The sequence below is a fragment of the Haliotis rufescens genome, unplaced genomic scaffold (genome assembly GCF_023055435.1).
Source record: "Haliotis rufescens isolate VD_foot unplaced genomic scaffold, xgHalRufe1.0.p SCAF_13, whole genome shotgun sequence".
NCBI classification, from domain to species: domain Eukaryota; kingdom Metazoa; phylum Mollusca; class Gastropoda; order Lepetellida; family Haliotidae; genus Haliotis; species Haliotis rufescens.
In genome coordinates, this window is record NW_025963813.1 from 26468805 (window position 1) to 26490377 (window position 21573).

At 41.8% G+C, this 21573-nt stretch overlaps 1 protein-coding gene across 1 annotated transcript in view; it reads right to left on the reverse strand.

Annotated features, from left to right (window-relative positions):
* Nucleotides 1-3902: 3902 nt before the first annotated feature.
* LOC124152542 (ATP-dependent RNA helicase dhx29-like) overlaps nucleotides 3903-21573 on the reverse strand; it is a 78479-nt gene continuing 60808 nt past the window's right edge. The window contains exons 19-29 of the mRNA XM_048394355.1: nucleotides 21358-21497; nucleotides 20502-20675; nucleotides 18548-18676; nucleotides 17858-17933; nucleotides 14576-14800; nucleotides 13116-13252; nucleotides 12690-12780; nucleotides 9610-9960; nucleotides 4579-4710; nucleotides 4212-4308; nucleotides 3903-4022 (exon numbers count right to left, since the gene is read on the reverse strand). Of these exons, the coding sequence (XP_048250312.1) occupies nucleotides 3970-4022; nucleotides 4212-4308; nucleotides 4579-4710; nucleotides 9610-9960; nucleotides 12690-12780; nucleotides 13116-13252; nucleotides 14576-14800; nucleotides 17858-17933; nucleotides 18548-18676; nucleotides 20502-20675; nucleotides 21358-21497 (1605 nt within the window). The 3' untranslated portion in view covers nucleotides 3903-3969. The remainder of the gene's footprint in view (nucleotides 4023-4211; nucleotides 4309-4578; nucleotides 4711-9609; nucleotides 9961-12689; nucleotides 12781-13115; nucleotides 13253-14575; nucleotides 14801-17857; nucleotides 17934-18547; nucleotides 18677-20501; nucleotides 20676-21357; nucleotides 21498-21573) is intronic.

Genomic DNA, 21573 nt, shown 5'->3' on the forward strand with positions numbered 1-21573 from the left:
GCGGCCGGGTAGCCTAGTGGTTAAAGCGTTCGCTCGTCACGCCGAAGACCCGGGTTCGATTCCCGACATGGGTACAATATGTGAAGCCCATTTCTGGTGTCCCCCGCCGTGATATTGCTGGAATATTGCTAAAAGCGGCGTAAAACCATACTCACTCACTTAACGTCACTGTACAACGCAAAATCAGGATTACATGCAGGTACAGATGTGCGCGTTGTGCACAATACTCGCATGTAAAACTAGAGAGACAGTACATGAGTACTGGGTGACCTATAGTTTAAAACATTTCAGGGCTAAACACACTTTCAGTTTTATTCTAAAACCCATTTCTCCAGCAACTCTCCACGCTGGGAACGGTCTCAGTTGAGGGTATTTATATTTCAATTTGCTCTTTTAATGGCCACATAGGAAGGAAAATGGAGAAAAGAAAACAATGCCAGGATTAGTTAGTTGCTCGTCATTTATTGTGTATATGGTCCAGATCCCTTCCTGCAAATGACATCCTTTGACTTTATTCAGACAAGGAACACAATGATATGTGGCCTTCATAGCCAGTTAGTATTCACCACATGTCAGCTCATGTCGGACCCCAGGCTCTGTACTACAACTTAGTGAGTGCGTTGGGTTCAACGCCTTGAACAGTATTCCAGTTGTATCACAGCGTGTCAGCTGAATGTGGGAGGAAAGCCCGAAGTGTTGCAGGTCTCAGACGTTTACTCTTTGATGAAACCCACGAGTATGGATATGTTGCCGACAAACCTAGAAACAGTATCGAGGCGAACCGGGATTCGAACCCACGATCACAGGTTGCTAGCGTGCCCAAGGGACGCAGCTCTGCACGGCGACTTTGACGACTGGGTCACCCGTGGCCCCAACTCCAACTTTGTAACCATCAATTGCTCATCTTTAATACTATATATGGTCCAGCTACTTTCCTTCAAAGAGACAGTCTTTATTCAGCCAAGGATGGTGGAACATCACAGTCTTGCACATCGAGGATGTGCGTCAGGTCGGAATGTGAACATCACTGTCGATTCCCTTCTTTCTCTATTTATATACATGTCAAATCTGTGATATGTTCATTAATAGATGCACGGACGTGGGTGTTGACAACATCTGGAGCATACAGCCTGTTTATTCTATACATACTGGTTTACTGACTGATCCGGGAACAACTATCAACGTAATCATGGAAATTCATATGAATATCCACACACTTTTAATAAAATGTCAATGGAAATAAATGATGAAAAATGAGCGGATGCCTACCGTGATTTCATTTGCATATTAATTTAATCAAAAACAAATATGCTATTATTAATTATGATATTGCGATGAAGCTGCATTGATTCGGGTAGCCCAGTGGTTAAAAGCGTTCGCTCGCCACGACGAAGACCCGGGTTTAATTCCCGACATGGAAGCCTATTTCTGGTGTCCCCCGCCGTGATATTGCTGGAATATATCTAAAAGCGGCGTAAAACGATACTCACTCACTGCAAAATGTCAAACGCACTTGTTAACATAAGTTTCATTCTAAATTCTCGTGGTGGTGGTCATTTGATATATTCTGGCTTTAGGTATTCAGTTATGACTACGAAAGGTACCAGAATTCACGGGAAGTACTGTCTGGCAGGTTGTCCAGCAACCATAAACACATTCAGTGACGTTTTAAGTAGTTCTAGAGATGACCATGACCACTTCGACACCCAAGGGCCACGTACGGCCAACCACGTAGAGGGATGGCATTCCAAAATCGTGAAATTGTCAGCAAGCCATCTCAGCAAGTATAAATTCATTGACTTGATAAAGAAAGAAAAATCCAAAATTTGAAATTACACTGTGCCAGTTACGGACGGGCAGTTCCATCCGTCTGCTGCGGGGAACATATTCTGCCATTGAATATGGAGATGCTGTTTCCCATCTTGATGGTAGTCCAGTGTAAAAAATGACTGTATATGTTATGCTGATGTGAATAATACATGAATATTGTGTTGTACATACTGATTGCCTGGCTGCTCTATTTGTGATTAAAATATGAATACCGAATGATAAGAATGAAATATAAATACATCACCATAATTATGTGACGTGAATACAAAAATCACTATGACATTTACTATTACTTTTCATTATTTGGCTGGCTATAGGCTACAGGCCGACACAGACTACAATCTAATGCCCTATTGTTTCGGGGGTCATCACCCCCACCCCGCGGAGTTACACACTGTATTCTAGAGGTAGGCCAACATATCTTCCATAGAAACACAAAAACTAATACCTCAAGTACACGTATGTATCCACCGACCTGGGCCAATGGCCTAAGAAAACTACTTGACTTGAAGTCATACTTCTCCCCACCGCTCCGAGGCAAGGGAGTTAACTGACTATAAAATATCCAGTTTTCAAGTGGAAACTGAGGGTCCTGACAGTACGAGAGTGTCCTGACAGAACGAGAGCGCCCTGTTAGTACGAGAGCGTCCTGTTATTACGAGAGTGTCCTGACAGTACGAGAGTGTCCTGACAGTAAAAGAGCGCCTTGCTAGTACGAGTGTCCTGTTAGTACAAAACTGTCCTGTTAGTACGAGAGTGTCCTGTTAGAACGAGAGTGTCCTGACAGTACCACAGTGTCCTGACAGTACAAGAGCGCCCTGTTAGTACGAGAGTGTCCTGTTAGTACGAGAGTGTCCTGACAGTAAAGAGCACCCTGCTAGTACGAGAGAGTCCCGACAGCACCAGAGCGTCCTGACAGTACAAGAGCGCCCTGACAGTCATTTGATTCCTAGCAGAACACTGCCATGGCTGGACAACAGCATACTGTAACATCTTCTTGGGATGAAATAGCATGACATGTTGATGGTCCTCCAGACCATCCATCACCTTAACCAAACAGGGATGGAATGGAATGGAATAAAATCTATAGTAATCTATTTATGAGTATGTATTCATTGGTATGCATGAATTGGTGTTGACAGATGGTAAGGGTGTTAAGCAGTGTACCAATTAGTTTCCAAAGTTCACTGGCCAGGAGGCTTTGCCAACAAAAAGTGTTGCTAGACCTCACCATATTTTACAAGGAAAAATCACTTCAATAAATTATGAAATGATAACAAAATGACAGCAGACTTTGACATTAAATGACGTCTTAACTGACTTAAATATGTCATATTGATGTGTATTGACAACAGTTTTCAACCAGACAGTCAGGCCAGCTGGAAATGCTAGAAAACTGATATTTTGCCCTTAAACAAAACAGATATGGAAGATGTTTTATTTAAATACCTCATCAAAAAGGTTTGTCTTAGGGTGGGTGTGAATAATTTGAATATGCCTCATTTCTATATGCAACTTTAAAGGAGGGATTTTCCTTCAAAATAGATGTTTTATTATTTTTACTAAGTCCAATGAAGAAAATCAGAAACATACTATAGATTTAAGAAAATGTTTTGTATCCCATAATAATATTTTGCGAACCTAATGGTATATTGTGTATATGGTATATACAATGGTCATTGTGTTGCACGCTGGAACCTGTGAAAAAGGGGTGTGACTTTGTCTTTGAGGCTCAAAAGGCTAGCGGAACTTTAGCCTGGTATAAAGTCACTGGCATTTGGCTAGTGGGCAGGCAGTTATTTCTTGCCTTGGCCCCACTCCATCCTGTCTAATTGTGTTCCACTACATCTAGTCTAGTTACTTGTGGTCATTTGTATTATTTTACTTACTCATCGAGTACCTAAAAAGTTTTTTAAAAAAACCCTGACTATCAACCATGTTGTATTCAGTTATCTTAGATACATCTCAAGATGCATCAATAACTATTGTATATGTTGCCTGTATATCAGTGTCTGCAGAATATACTACTATTGTACAACTTATCCATGTAACATACACCTCAACAATTTGTAGAAAATAAGATATAATTTATTCATATTTGTTTTTACAATAATTGCAAATAATATCTTCAAACAGACATCAAGTTTTCTCAGCAGTGATCAGTCTCCGGATTAGTGGAATCAACATGTCCTCTAAAAAAAACATGGGGAAACTTTCGTCAAATACAGCAATGAATAGATATACCCACAAGCATTGAGCAAGACATGTTTCTTATTCAATCAGTCATCTTGACCAAAGACAACTGTTTGACTTTTCCATAAAATTAATGCTGTGTTATGAATTATTACATTCCAAGTATTGATCCACATTGAAAAACACACCTTTCAGATCTAGAGCTGGATCTTCAAGTTTCTTCTGTAACATGTCTGCCAGTAAATATCGAAGTTCCTTGAATATAACACCCGTCTTTGCCTTTGCCTGAAAAAGTAGATCCGATATAACACTTATATCAAATGCGGACACTTTGGTTCACATACATCAGACATATAAAGTTATATCAGACATCAGACATATAAATATACTGAACAATTGAACCATTGAGCAGAGATATGGTGCTGACAAACCAAGGATAGTAATCAAGGCATGTGTGATGTTCGAACCATCCAACAGCACTTGTTGTCATGGTAATGGTACACAACACTGCAAAGTTAGAGATGGCGACAGGTACCAGGGATACGGGGTACTGACCTTGAACTGTATCCACGTATCTATGGAGACAGCCTGCTGGGTGTGCTGCACGTCGATGTCGCCCCCAAACAACATGAGTGGGTATGAGGAGGTGAGGGTGGAGTCACGCAGGTACACCCGCGACAGCTTCACCTGCACAACAAGGTGATCACTTGCACATTTCAATAAATATGGAGCACCTAAGCTTCATCTGGCATCAGAAATATTTGTGTGGTATTTGTAAGCTCTCTTTCATTGTGAGAACATAGTCTGACTTTTCACAAGAACCTGCTGTATGTTGTTTTATCACAAGTGCATTGGTATTTTGTATTATCACAAGTGCATGGTATGTTGTTTTATCACAATTGCATGGTATGTAGTTTTATAACAAGTGCAAGTGCATGGTATGTTGTTTTATCACAAGTGCAGTGGTATGTTGTTTTATCACAAGTGCATGGTATGTTGTTTTATCACAAGTGCATGGTATGTTGTTTTATCACAAGTGCATGGTATGTTGTTTTATCACAAGTGCATGGTATGTTGTTTTATCACAAGTGCATGGTATGTTGTTTTATCACAATTGCATGGTATGTTGTTTTATAACAAGTGCAAGTGCATGGTATGTTGTTTTATCACAAGTGCAGTGGTATGTTGTTTTATCACAAGTGCATGGTATGTTGTTTTATCACAAGTGCATGGTATGTTGTTTTATCACAAGTGCATGGTATGTTGTTTTATCACAAGTGCATGGTATGTTGTTTTGTCACAAGTGCAGTGGTATGTTGTTTTATCACAAGTGCATGGTATGTTGTTTTATCACAAGTGCAGTGGTATGTTGTTTTATCATAAGTGAAAGGTTTTTATCAAAGCTGACAAGAGCTAGGACTTCGAGGGAACAACCAATCTCAATGTTATTCACTATTTTGACCACTCAGTCTACATTTGGTCGAAGGTTAAAAGCCTGACAATTGACACTGCCATAAGGACTTGTGCTGAATCAAGGGTACATTTCGAAAAACAGTGAGACTATTAACTGGAGCCTTTGTCACTTGATATCCAACCACTGACAATGTTTGTCTTGGTAGATCCATCTTTGTGCTCATAACACAAACTGATCGTATTTAACGACACATCTGATAAATTGACACATGACCGCCTGTGTGGTATCTTGAATCCATCAATGTTTTACACTTTCAACTTCTCAGAAATGGCTTGATGGCTTCACACTGTGAATTGAAGTAATGGTGATTGCTCCCGCTAACATGCTGGAAGATTACCAGAGTCAGAAGTAAACTGAAAATCTTAGTAAAATCTAAATATTTTTTATTGGTATACTTATCCTGCATTACTCCTTAATGCATTCACTGCTTACCTGCTGACAACTAGATGGACAGTGCAACTGAGAAGGTCCTGGGTGAAGAAATAAAGTTGTTGTTCTGAAGTCCCTTTACTGACCTTCCGTCGCTGTCCTGTGACCTTGATGACACCTAAGGTCATCTTCTTCACATTACTGCCTGTCGCCCGACCTCTTAGAAAAACATACTTTTGAGGTTTCTGAAGCCAAAGTGGGGAGGCAAGTCTAACGACGGGTGGGCCTTAAACGTAGTAATGCAGGATAAGTATACAAATGTAAATAATATTTAGATTTTACTATTTTTTTTACTATCCTGCATTACTCCTTAATGCATCTGTATCGGACGGTTTGGAGGTGGGTAAACCTTCAGAATACAGAAACCTCAATAATTCACACCCTGAAATACGACACCAGTTGGTCGATAAACCGTGAAGAAGAAGAGTTCAGAAAAACACTATCACGGTAGGGTTGTTCAAATATCAAAACGATTGAACATAGGAATTAAAGAGAAATTCCCTATACACACTTAGTAATTAAGAAAATAATAGCTAATCAGCTAGTTCTTTACTTACGACATCATAGAGCCGTCATTGTCCATAGTTCAAGTCCCAAGCAGGCTGGCAGAACTTGGCCTTCCGATCCTCAAGCCTGAATGAGCGTAATAGGGCCTGTAGTTCCGTGACCTTAATCACCTTGTGATTTTCCGGAACAGCTAACACTGAGTTAAGTGCAGCCAATTACGTACTAATGGTGCTACCTTCCAAGCGTCTTTGGGCACGCAAATGTAGGAGGTATGCTGCTAGGAATTGTTGTGACGCAATCGTGGGGTCTTGATTCTTTTGCCTTGCAAAAAGTCGTAAATGATCCCCACTTGTCATTGTATAGTCCTCCGGGAGAGGAACAATGAACTGAAGCTATAGCTTTGCTGCCCGTGCCAAATTAACCCATCGCACTTAAACGCCATTTAAAGATGAACCATGCGTGCAGATGAGTAGGTTGGACCACTTCTGGTAGTGAATCGTCTTCTGTTAGATTTTTCTGAGCTTGACGAACCACCCTCTCGCCGGCCACCAGGGTGCGACAAAAGTCAGAGCAAGATACCCTGTCTCCTTGATCCCCTGTATCACCTTGGGAAGTAAAACTGGTGGCGGTAAAGCGTATGTGTTGCTCCCTGATTGCACAGGCACCACACCGCAGTACTGTTTTCTGTGGATATTGCAAGTTGGGCTGACTGTAGTTGATTCTGCCAATGTGATATGGCCAGAATTAAAGCCTCCAACACTAAGTTGTTTATGTGCCACTCTCGCTGAGTGCCGGACCATAGCCCTGAGGTTGTCTGGTTTTGCAAGTGAGCACCCCACCCCTGAAGGGTGTAGATTCAGGGATAATCCGAATAAAGAGACTCCTCCTAAGGCATTCAACTCTACCAATTGAGGTAAGGCCTTAGCTTAGCTGGTATAGTGATGGCCTTGAGTGGATCCTGACTCCTGATGTAAGGGTTCAGGAAAAGATAAATTGGTCGCAGTTGTAAGCGGCCCATCCTAGTTAAGTCCTGTGCCGAGGTGTGTAATCCTAGCAACACTTGCCCTTGGCAAAGCGTGTGTGGTTGGTGTAGAGCAGATGACAACAGGCGTAGAATCTTGTGTCATCTGTCCCTCGGTACTGAGAGGAGATCCTGGTCTGTCTGGTCTTGAACAGGTCTCCTATGAACTGAAGCTGATAGGAAGAAGATAACACCGACACTACCATTGGTAGTGAACCCCATTGAACTAAACCTGAGGAGTCTGTGGTTGGGATAAATAGTTGAGAATGATCAAGGATCAAACGTATTGATGTTGAGTATGAGCGGTCTTATTTACCCCATTACCAGGGGAGGGCGTCACTGACATGAGATGGTCTGCTACCCAATCGGGTATTTGCGCTAAACCGGTGATCTGCTTCGGTGCTCAGTGCTTCCTCTATCAGCAGCTTTTGATGACCCATCTGAATAAGGAGTCATGTGCCGATGTTCGCGTACGCATCGGCGTACCAGCACTGCCCAGCGATGTATCATGTGCCGGTTGCGTAACGTACAGCGCAGGTCTATGAGAGAGGGCTCATCGGTGAAGACTGGATCATTGTAAAAGCGCTTGGGCCATTGTCCAATTAGCCTACGGGAACAATGTTGACGCCTGAGCGTACATCTGCTGCGCTGAATATGTTGGAACAGCGCTAAGCTGATCGTGTGTCGCCTGCGTAATAGAGGAGCTTGGGTAGTAGTCAGGTGCTGCGCTCAGCGCAGGTAACTGAGACACAAAGCTCATTGGTATTGACTGGACCATGGCTTGCATCTGCGCTACCCCCATCAAAGTGTCTTGAGATGCTGGTGCTGTCGTCGGCGTTGCATATTTAACAGATGTGGATGTGTCAGGCGGCTGAAAATTAGGAGCAGTTACGAAACTCACAAAATCCTCCTGAATTGTTGATTTTGGTGGAGGGTGCACTTCTGTAGTCCCAGTTGTGGGTGTCATTTTACCCACCGATAATAACGGCTGGGTGGTAATGACCGAACCAAGTCCTTCGCTATTCAGTGATTGTGCCATTCCTCTCGGCTCACGACAGGATTGCTGTAAAATATGATTGTGAGTAACCTGCCTTTATATTGTGAAACTCGTTGGAGAGAGATTAACATTTAGAAAAACATTTAGAATTTGGCGAGCACATCTACGTGCATGCCCAGGAATGTGAATAAAGATCTAGGGGCGATTTTTTCCCCGACAATATGTACAACGCGCAAGCATAAGTTACGCAATTAAACCATTGTTGATGGTACTGGAAGAATGCTGTAGAATTAAAAAATAATCTTTCAGCAATAATATGAGTTGAAAGTGTATACAATATTTTTAAATATGCAACTCAATGTAAACCAAAGCTATTTTCATTTAGATTTTGGTGAGCACATGTGCTTGCAAGCCAAGCAACGTTGATGATAATCTTGGTAAGATTTTTTCCAAGACAATTAGTACAATTGCGCAAAAATAGGTACGCAAATAAAGAATTGTTGATGAAGCAGGACTGGAAGAAAGCCATAGAATTTATATTAATCTATCGGCAAACATATTTTTAACGAGTTGAAAGTGTATACAATAATTTATATGTACGCAACTCACTGTTATGCCAAAGCTAGTAGTATTTAAGAACACAAGAATATGTTATACATACATAGCTGAGAATTGTAAACAATTTGACTACCTTGGCAGGCAAACAAATGTAACACAATTCAAAATGGCGGCGAACAACAAATATGTGGCGGGAATAAAGACAGAGTCTTTTTACGCCTAATTAATTAAAAAAAAACTACACAACATAAAGAAAGAAATATGAAAAGAATACATCACCCATCACAGATCAATTTTAGGATTGTAGATGAAAACTGAAGGTCTAAATTAATCCAAAAGGAAGCTCCGCTGGGACACGTCCTTGCTGTAGCGCAACAAGCAGTGATGTGAAGAAGATGACCTAAGGTGTCATCAAGGTCACAGGACAGCGACGGAAGGTCAGTAAAGGGACTTCAGAACAACAACTTTATTTCTTCACCCAGGACCTTCATAGTTGCCTTGTCCTTCTAGTTGCCGTAAGGTAAGCAGAGAATGCATTAAGGAGTAACGCAGGATAAGTAAAAAATAACAATATTCCACCTTTCTGTGTTTTCTACTAACCTTTTCAAGATAGACAAGCCAACCATTAGCCTGGAGAAACCTGTTGACGGAGGACGGATGTATCTGTGCAATTCCCTGGGATGTTTCAGCAAGGCAAACAATTTTCTCTGGATTGGCTGCAGCGTCCACTGCAGGAGTGAAGCTGATCTGGGCCACGCTGGGGTACAGCCCGGCAGTGATGACCGCTCGGACCACTGCGATGGTGTCCGTAGTGAGGCCCTGGTCGATGGTGGTGCTGCTGCTGATATCAAGCACATCTGGCCTCTTCCCCTTTGACCTCCGCACGCTTGACATGGTGATGTTCTCAAAACCAATTGAGGTCACCAGCTTCACGAGGTCATTCTTCACATTCTGTAACAGCATCAAAAACTCTTGCAATACTTTATGCCATTCCAACATTTATTTTGCCATAGTCATGCCTCACATGAACAGTTAGTCCATGAATGTTGTTTTATGCCTGAGTCTGCACATACCTCTATGTCCATGAGGGGTTTCACATACCTCTATGTCCATGAGGGGTTTCACATACCTCTATGTCCATGAGGGGTTTCACATACCTCTATGTCCATGAGGGGTTTCACATACCTCTATGTCCATGAGGGTTTTCACATACCTCTATGTCCATGAGGGGTTTCACATACCTCTATGTCCATGAGGGGTTTCACATACCTCTATGTCCATGAGGGGTTTCACATACCTCTATGTCCATGAGGGGTTTCACATACCTCTATGTCCATGAGGGGTTTCACATACCTATATGTCCATGAGGGGTTTCACATACCTCTATGGCCATGAATGTGTTTCACATACCTCTATCTACATCAAGGTGTTTCACATACCTCTATCTCCATCAAGGTGTTTCACACACCTCTATGTCCATGAATGTGTTTCACATACCTCTATGTCCATGAATGTGTTTCACATACCTCTATGTCCATGAAGGTGTTTCACATACCTCTATCTCAGTGAAGGTGTTTTTCATACCTCTATGTCCATCAAGGTGTTTCACATACCTCTATGGCCATAAAGGTGTTTCACATACCTCTATGTCCATGAGTGAGTGAGTGAGTATGGTTTTACGCCGCTTTTAGCAATATTCCAGCAATATCACGGTGGAGGACACCAGAAATGGGCTTCACACATTGTACCCATGTCGGGAATCGAACCCAGGTCTTCGGCGTGACGAGCGAACGGTTTAAGCACTAGGCTACCCGACCGCCCCCTATGTCCATGAAGGTGTCTCACATACCTCTATGTCCATGAAGGTGTTTCACATACCTCTATTTCCATGAATGTGTTTCACATACCTCTATGTCCATGAAGGTGTTTCACATACCTCTATCTCAATGAAGGTGTTTTACATACCTCTATGTCCATCAAGGTGTTTCACATACCTCTATGGCCATCAAGATGTTTCACATACCTCTATGTCCATGAAGGTGTTTCACATACCTCTATCTCAATGAAGGTGTTTCACATACCTCTATGTCCTTGAAGGTGTTTCAAATACCTCTATTTCCATGAATGTGTTTCACATACCTCTATGTCCATGAAGGTGTTTCACATACCTCTATCTCAATGAAGGTGTTTTACATACCTCTATGTCCATCAAGGTGTTTCACATACCTCTATGGCCATCAAGGTGTTTCACATACCTCTATGTGCATGAAGGTGTTTCACATACCTCTATGTCCATGAAGGTGTTTCACATACCTCTATGTCCATCAAGGTGTTTCACATACCTCTATGTCCATGAAGGTGTTTCACATACCTCTATGTCCATGAAGGTGTTTCACATACCTCTATGTCCATGAAGGTGTCTCACATACTTCTATGTCCATGAAGGTGTTTCGCATACCTCTATGTCCATCAAGGTGTTTCACATACCTCTATGTCCATCAAGGTGTTTCACATACCTCTATGTCCATCAAGGTGTTTCACATACTTCTATGTCCATGAAGGTGTTTCACATACCTCTATGTCCATGAAGGTGTTTCACATACCTCTATGTCCATCAAGGTGTTTCACATACCTCTATGTCCATGAAGGTGTTTCACATACCTCTATGTCCATGAAGGTGTTTCACATACCTCTATGTCCATCAAGGTGTTTCACATACCTCTATGTCCATGAAGGTGTTTCACATACCTCTATGTCCATGAATGTGTTTCACATACCTCTATGTCCATCATGGTGTTTCACATATCTCTATGTCCATCAAGGTGTTTCACATACCTCTATGTCCATGAGTGAGTGAGTGAGTATGGTTTTACGCCGCTTTTAGCAATATTCCAGCAATATCACGGCGGAGGACACCAGAAATGGGCTTCACACATTGTACCCATGTCGGGAATCGAACCCAGGTCTTCGGCGTGACGAGCGAACGGTTTAAGCACTAGGCTACCCGACCGCCCCCTATGTCCATGAAGCTGTTTCACATACCTCTATGTCCATCAAGGTGTTTCACATACCTCTATGTCCATCAAGGTGTTTCACATACCTCTATGTCCATGAAGGTGTTTCACACACCTCTATGTCAATCAAGGTGTTTCACATACCTCTATGTCCATCAAGGTGTTTCACATCTCTCTATGTCCATGAAGGTGTTTCACATACCTCTATGTCCATGAATGTGTTTCACATACCTCTATGGCCATGGAGGTGTTTCACATACCTCTATGTCCATCAAGGTGTTTCACATACCTCTATGTCCATCAAGGTGTTTCACATACCTCTATGTCCATCAAGGTGTTTCACATACCTCTATGTCCATCAAGGTGTTTCACATACCTCTATGGCCATCAAGGTGTTTCACATACCTCTATGTCCATCAAGGTGTTTCACATACCTCTATGTCCATCAAGGTGTTTCACATACCTCTATGTCCATCAAGGTGTTTCACATACCTCTATCTCAATGAAGGTGTTTCACATACCTCTATCTCAATGAAGGTGTTTCTAATACCTCTATGTCCATGAAGGTGTTTCTAATACCTCTATGTCCATCAAGGTGTTTCTAATACCTCTATGTCCATGAAGGTGTTTCTAATACCTCTATGTCCATGAAGGTGTTTCACATACCTCTATGTCCATCAAGGTGTTCCTCTTCAGGAAGTTTTTACTACAGTACGAGTGTTCCGCTTGTCTCCCTTGGCTGCGAGCAGTAACCCAACTGAGCAGACACAAGCAGTTTTAGAAACACACAAATACATCCTTCACATGGCCAACAGTTGCAATGTAATGTGAGACCAGTACATCATAGCAAGGCATACCACTAGTTCTCATTAAATCTAACTGTCACTGACATTGCAATGCATAGTCACAATTCCCAGTCATTTATAAGTGTTACATTCTATAGGGCATTGTAAAGGTAATTGAAAAATGTAGTGAAATCTATTCCAGAACTGAGTTTGTCATTCTTACAGCATAAGACTCTGGAGTGAATAAGGACACACACTTTAATGTACAGGCATGGAATTGATAGGTGATAATGACAGCACACCTTACCCTTCAAATGCTTTGTACACAGTGAGATGGTCGGAGCAGGCAATGGACATAGCCCTTTTAGCTGTGTCGGCAAGATCCCGTTTGCCAAGTGGAACAACAAACGGTGACTTCTCAGTCATTGCTGCTGCAATAACTGCCTGCAAATATTCACATGTTCATACTTCATAAATACTGCATCCAATAGACTTGTATTCTGTCTGTCTACATACATGCATTGGAGAAAATGCCAAGAAAGAGGAGTTCAAATACTGCATTCCATAGAATTCTATCCTGTCTGTCTACATATTGGAAGTGAAATGCTGCAGACACTCCTCATGTTCAGAGGATATAGGTCCATCTCAATTCCTCTGTGAAATGTCCTGGTGGGAAACAATCATGTCCAGATATACAGGCTTTTCCCCAGATTCTGAGACAGGTTCATCATTAAAGTCATGGTACACAGGGGCACTTCTTGATGTCTCCAACCATAAATGCATAGAAACTTTGAAAACAGATTTCTGAACAAAATTTTGTTGCATCCAACATGTTTTATGTACTTCTTGAGAGGCATTTAGAAGTTAGAGGACTGAGTAAAGATGAGATATATGGATGAACAACTTCTTTATTACAATTAGGAGCGACGTTTCGGTGTAGGTTCTAACACCATTATCAAGCAATTTGGAACCTACACCGAAACGTCGCTCCTAATTGAAACATCACATGCTTGATAATGGTGTTAGAACCTCCTTATTGCTTCTAATTGTAACAAAGAAGTTGTTCATCCATATATCTTATCCTTACTATGTTTTATGTATAACTTGTGCAGTGTATGAGGGATTTAACAGTCAATAACAGTCCTTTTTCAGCCCTTGCTGAACTAGATTGGAACTTCATGTCTGATTGTAGCGCCACCAGTAACTATTATGACTAATATCCCTTCTAGGTCCTTCCTTCTGACCAATCAGATTCCACCTCCCATCATTTGCATTTGCTTCAGTATAAACGGCTGTGTCCAGTCAAGATGATCTGATTAATATTCAACATCTCTTTTGTAATAAATTTAGGCTCTCGTACCTCGCGAAGTGCATCAAATCACTTGAGCACCTTGTTTAAAAACATCAAAATATTTGGAAAATATATTTGTCGATGCCAATATGACGGTACACATGCTTTGCAAATCCTGCAATCGACCAACATCTGCACAGGAGATGCCACCTTGTTTACGAACTGGATGTCTACTTTGTTACATGATGCATTGACTAGTTAATCCAGCCAAAATAGAACTTCGAAATTCCAGCCTAGTTCAGCAAGGGTGGAAACTGGACTTTAATAGTTGGGTAACTCCCTAGCCTCCGGTAGATGTGCCTTGTGAAATGGAGCCCTGGTCTGGTGATGAATAGTTTAATTAAGTATCATGAAAGCTAAGCCATGCTCTAAGCAGCAATATTGTTAAACATCTGTAGTGGAATTTCTGCACCTACCACTTGTTCCAGACATCCAAAGATGGCTGCAAAGATGAGCATCTTGCCGATGCGGACATGCACTGGGAGGGCGGCCAGGTGGTGGCCCAGGGGGGTGAGGCTCCCTCCCTCCAAGTCACACGCCCCCACATCCCGTAGGAGGGCCAGTGCTCTGGACACCACCACAGACTGAGGAGGGTCCATAGCTCGGCTCAGGAACTCAACCGGCTTGCCAAACTTGCATTTCTGAAATAGGTAATGATAAGCATGGTGCCTTTCCTCACAACAATGTATTCATGTGCAAAACAAATATTCATCTGAAGACATCATCACAAAAACATTTTGAATTTCTGTTTAATTGACTTTCATCTTATTGCAGTTTCTGGACCCATTTCTCTGTCGATCTGTGAGTATATATGAATATGAGTGCTGGTCCAATGATGTATCAGTGATGTCCTAAGCTGTCCCTATGATATACATATCAGTGATGTTCCTATGAAGTATAAGTGATGTTACCTATGATGTATAAGTGATGTTGCTATGATGTATAAGTGATGTTCTAGGCTATACCCTATGATGTATAAGTGATGTTCCTATGATGTATAGGTGATGTTCCTATGATGTATAAGTGATGTTGCTATGATGTATAAGTGATGGTCTAGGTTGTCCCTATGATGTATGAGTAATGTTGCTATGATGTATAAGTGATGTTGCTATGATGTATAAGTGATGTTCCTATGATGTAGCAGTGATGTTCTAGGCTGTCCTATGATGTAGCAGTGATGTTCTAGGCTGTCCTATGATGTAGCAGTGATGTTCTAAGCTGTTCCTATGATGTAGCAGTGATGTTCTAGGCTGTTCGTATGATGTATCAGTGATGTTCCAAGCTGTTCCTATGATGTAGCAGTGATGTTCTAAGCTGTTCCTATTATGTAGCAGTGATGTGACTATGATGTAGCAGTGATGTTCTAGGCTGTTTCTATTATGTATCAGTGATGTTACTAGGATGTAGCAGTGATGTTCTGAGCTGTTCCTATGACGTTACAGTGATGTTCTAGGCTGTTCATATGATGTATCAGTGATGTTACTAGGATGTAGCAGTGATGTTCTAGGCTGTTTCTATTATGTATCAGTGATGTTACTAGGCTGTAGAAGTGATGTTCTGAGCTGTTTCTATGGTGTAACAGTGATGTTCTAGGCTGTATCTATGATGTATCAGTGATGTTACTAGGCTGTAGAAGTGATGTTCTGAGCTGTTTCTATGGTGTAACAGTGATGTTCTAGGCTGTTTCTATTATGTATCAGTGATGTGACTATGATGTAGCAGTGATGTTCTAGGCTGTTTCTATTATGTATCAGTGATGTTACTAGGATGTAGCAGTGATGTTCTAAGCTGTTTCTATGACATAACAGTGATGTTCTAGGCTGTTTCTATTATGTATCAGTGATGTTACTAGGATGTAGCAGTGATGTTCTGAGCTGTTTCTATGACGTAACAGTGATGTTCTAGGCTGTTTCTATTATGTATCAGTGATGTTACTAGGATGTAGCAGTGATGTTCTAGGCTGTTCCTATGATGAAGCAGTGATGTTCTAAGCTGTTCCTATGATGTAGCAGTGATGTTCTAGGCTGTCCTATGATGTAGCAGTGATGTTCTAAGCTGTTCCTATGATGTAGCAGTGATGTTCTAGGCTGTTCGTATGATGTATCAGTGATGTTCTAAGCTGTTCCTATGATGTAGCAGTGATGTTCTAAGCTGTTCCTATGATGTATAAGTGATGTTCCTATGATGTGAAATTGATGTTCTAGGCTGTCCCTATGATGTATCAGTGATGTTCTAGGCTGTTCATATGATGTAGCAGTAATGTTCTAAGCTGTTCCTATGATGTAGCAGTGATGTTCTAGGCTGTTTCTATTATGTATCAGTGATGTGACTATGATGTAGCAATGATGTTCTAGGCTGTTTCTATTATGTATCAGTGATGTTACTAGGATGTAGCAGTGATGTTCTGAGCTGTTCCTATGATGTTACAGTGATGTTCTAGGCTGTTCGTATGATGTATCAGTGATGTTACTAGGATGTAGCAGTGATGTTCTAGGCTGTTTCTATGATGTATCAGTGATGTTACTAGGCTGTAGAAGTGATGTTCTGAGCTGTTTCTATGGTGTAACAGTGATGTTCTAGGCTGTATCTATGATGTATCAGTGATGTTACTAGGCTGTAGAAGTGATGTTCTGAGCTGTTTCTATGGTGTAACAGTGATGTTCTAGGCTGTTTCTATTATGTATCAGTGATGTGACTATGATGTAGCAGTGATGTTCTAGGCTGTTTCTATTATGTATCAGTGATGTTACTAGGATGTAGCAGTGATGTTCTAAGCTGTTTCTATGACATAACAGTGATGTTCTAGGCTGTTTCTATTATGTATCAGTGATGTTACTAGGATGTAGCAGTGATGTTCTGAGCTGTTTCTATGACGTAACAGTGATGTTCTAGGCTGTTTCTATTATGTATCAGTGATGTTACTAGGATGTAGCAGTGATGTTCTAGGCTGTTCCTATGATGAAGCAGTGATGTTCTAAGCTGTTCCTATGATGTAGCAGTGATGTTCTAGGCTGTTTCTATTATGTATCAGTGATGTTCTAAGCTGTTCCTATGATGTAGCAGTGATGTTCTAGGCTGTTTCTATGATGTGAAAGTGTTGTTCAAGGCTGTCCCTATGATGCGAAAGTGATGTTCCTATGATGTATAAGTGATGTTCTAGGGTGTCCCTATGAAGTGAAAGTGTTGTTCTAGGCTGTCCCTATGATGCGAAAGTGATGTTCTAGGCTGTCCCTATGATGTGAAATTGATGTTCTAAGCTGTTCCTATGATGTAGCAGTGATGTTCTAGGCTGTTTCCATGATGTATCAGTGATGTTCCTATGATGTGAAAGTGATGTTCTAGGCAGTCGCTATGATGCAAAAGTGATGTTCCTATGATGTATAAGTGATGTTCTAGGGTGTCCCTATGATGTGAAAGTGATGTTCTAGGCTGTCCCTATGATGCGAAACTGATGTTCCTATGATGTATAAATGATGTTCTAGGCTGTCCCTATGATGTGAAAGTGATGTTCTAGGCTGTCCCTATGATGCGAAAGTGATGTTCTAGGCTGTTCCTATGATGCGAAAGTGATGTTCCTATGATGTATGAGTGATGTTCTAGGCTGTCCCTATGATGTGAAAGTGATCTTCTAGGCTGTCTCTTTGATGCGAAATTGATGTTCTAGGCTGTTCCTATGATGTAGCAGTGATGTTAACTACCATGATGTTAAGGCAAAGTTCTTCTAGCGGAACCCTCAGCAGCTCAGGGACAGTGAAGGGCCGGAAATTCTCATACCTGTAAAATAAATCATATCCCATTGTGCGAAGAATGATCCCAACCTAGAAACAGATATGAATAGACCTATCTGGACATATCCACAACATCCACTGTCATGGCTTCATGCAACATGGCAGGAGACACACCTACCATCCAAGTCTGGCACAGGTCAGCATGAACTCCAGGTCAGCATGAACACTGTGGTGATTCACAAGATGGTAAACGACATGCTTTAGGTCACAGATGTCGTTGCACTCGGTCCCTAACTCCAGGTCAGCATGAACACTGTGGTGATTCACAAGATGGTATACGACATGCTTAGGTCGCAGATGTCGTTGCACTCGGTCCCTAACTCCAGGTCAGCATGAACACTGAGGAGTGTGACTGCATTGTGTACCAATCCTTGTGTTACCACTTGTACAACTTTTCACCCAAACATCACGCCATTTTTGGGGTATTTTATATGTCAAAATACTGATCCAAATATTGTTTGACTCATAACTTGTTTTAAGAGGGTATATGCCCTATGCCCTGCAGCAAAAGCCATGCCCTGCCATGATATTGCTGGAATATTGCTAAAAGCGAGTAAAACCATACTGACCCACTCATGCATGGTATAGCAGAGATCTTACATTTGTTGCGTATACAGCCTAAAGCAGTAGCCCTCCCGGACACGACCTGCTCGACCTTGGCGCTGCTTGGCGTTGGCTTTACTGATGAAAACTTCCTCCAGGGAGCTCATCTGACTCGACTCGATGTACCTGGAGCAGAAACACCACAAACATACTAACCGAAAAACACAACACTAGCTTCCTCCAGGGAGCTCATCTGACTCGACTCGATGAACCCGGAGCAGAAACACCACAAACATACTAACCGAAAAACACAACACTAGCTTCCTCCAGGGAGCTCATCTGACTCGACTCGATGAACCTGGAGCAGAAACACCACATACATACTACCCGATAAACACAACACTAGCTTCCTCCAGGGAGCTCATCTGACTCGCCTCGATGAATCTGGAGCAGAAACACCACAAACATACTACCCGATAAACACAACACTAGCTTCCTCCAGGGAGCTCATCTGACTCGACTTGATGAACCTGGAGCAGAAACACCACTAACATACTACCCGATAAACACAACGCTAGCTTCCTCCAGGGAGCTCATCTGACTCGACTTGATGTACCTGGAGCAGAAACACCAAATACATACTACCCGATAAACATTACACTAGCTTCCTCCAGGGAGCTCATCTGACTTGACTCAATATACCTGGAGCAGAAACTATGGGAGGCCATTCGGTCAAAATATACAAAGTTTAAAAAAAGGACAAAAATACGCAATTAAGGTCAAATATTACGAATAAAGAACTAAATGTTACTACTAAAGGTCAAAATACAATATAAATAGTCAAATGTTACGAAAAGACGTCATAAGAAAAGAAAGAACAACGTGTACGAAAGAACGTTTTCAATAAAGAACGTCAGTGAGCACGAAAGGACGTTGACAATAAAGAATGCCAGATGGCGCTGCAATTTGTAAAACATTCCGAGTTTAATCGGCTTGTTCCGCTGTGTATATAATAACTGTATGCCGAGGTGCACAATGTATTAGGTCATTCCTCGTGCACTCACCTTCTGACGTCACACATATATATACAGAATGCAGGAATTTCAATCAATATAATTATATGCAGTTATTTATATATTGTGTAATTTGTAGGTATTTTTGTCCTTTTTTTAAACTTTGTATTTTTTGACTGAATGGCCGCCCATAAGAAACACCGAAAACATACTACCCGATAAACACAACACTAGCTTCCTCCAGGGAGCTCATCTGACTTGACCTGATGTACCTTGGGGCAGAAAAACCACATACATACTACCCGATAAACACAACACTTGCTTCCTCCAGGAGCTCATCTGACTCGACTCAATGTACCTGGGGGCAGAAACACCACATACATACTACCCGATAAACACAACAGTTCCTCTAGGGAGCTCATCTGAGGCAAACTCTACATCACCAGATCATCCTTGCATAAAAGCATCATATATTTCAACTTTAAGACAAATGAGGAAATTAGGACACCCAGATAATCCTACCTTCTCTCCCTCAGCTAAATTAGACAATGACTATGATGACTGAATACCAACCATGTTTAAATTTTCTTGATATTAAAATCCTTGACAAGGAACACAGGTAAAATAGGGTATTTTACATGTATAGCTCCTGATAACACACATGCAAGATGTACCTGTGAAGATTTCGGGGTAGAATAGGTCTTTAGCAACCAATGCTTGCCGTAAAAGGTGACTATGCTTGTCGTAAAAGGCGACTAACGGGATCGGGTAGTCAGGCTCGCTGACTTGGTTGACGCATGTCATCGATCCCAATTGCGTGGATCGATGCTCATGATATTAATCACTGGATTGTCTGGTCCAGACTCGATTATTAACAGACTGCCGTCATATAGCTGGAATATTGTTGAGTGCGGCGTTAAACAACAAACCAACCAACCAACCAACCAACATGCAAGATGTGATAATATATTAAATATAGAAACTTAAAAGTGTTTTACCTGTTTTCCTTTGCCTTCCCTGCATCAACGACAAATACAACATCAGGTATGGTGATGCCGGTCTCTGCAATGTTTGTTGCTATGACGATCTTCCTGACCCCTGCAGGTGGCACTGTGAAGGCCTGGTTCTGGTCCGTGGAGGACAACACTGAGTGAAGTGCCAGGACTCGGTACCTGGGACAGAAAATACTATGTCGTTTACCACCTACAGCCTATCACACAACAACAAAAAACCTGATTACATTGTCAGCTTTGTGTAAATCAGTCCCAACTATCCTGCTTATTTCTAACCCATGTATTAGGAGTATAGAAAAAACATTGCAGATGTGTATCATGCACAGGAAGAGATACATGGACAACAAGAATATAAGATCAATCTTGTTCAGTAAAACCTAAGTAACTGACTGGTTTTAACACAATTTTCAAAACCAAGACACCATGAAACACAGGCCTATACATTCCACACACCTTGAAACACAGGCCTACATGTTCCACACACCTTGAAACACAGGCCTACATGTTCCACACACCTTGAAACACAGGCCTACATGTTCCACACTCCACACGCCTTGAAACACATTCACCTTGGTTTTAGCCTGACTGAGTATGGTTTTACACTACTTTTAGCAATATTCCAGCAATATCACGGCGGGGGACACCAGAAATGGGCTTCACACATTGTACCCATGTCGGGAATCGACTCGGGTCTTCGGCATGACGAGCGAATGCTTTAACCACTAGGCTACCCGACCGCCCCCTTGGTTTTAGAGGTGTGCGTCAAGAAGTGTGGAACATATATCCAGAATGTGTAGGCACAAGTTCCATCCATTATAGTGTCTGCTATGTCAGTAGGTACCGTGTCGTGTCTGAGAAGTGCCTGTCTGCCTGCAGGTTTTCGTACAGTTCCTGGATGTCGGACAGGCCGGGAAGGAACACAAGCACCGAGCCATCAACACTGCAGAACGGCTGCTTTTTGTCCAGGTAACGCAGGATCTCCTGGGAGGGAAACATTGATCAGAATGCATAAAATGTACTGACACACAGCATGGATTAGACAGAGATCACCCCTCAG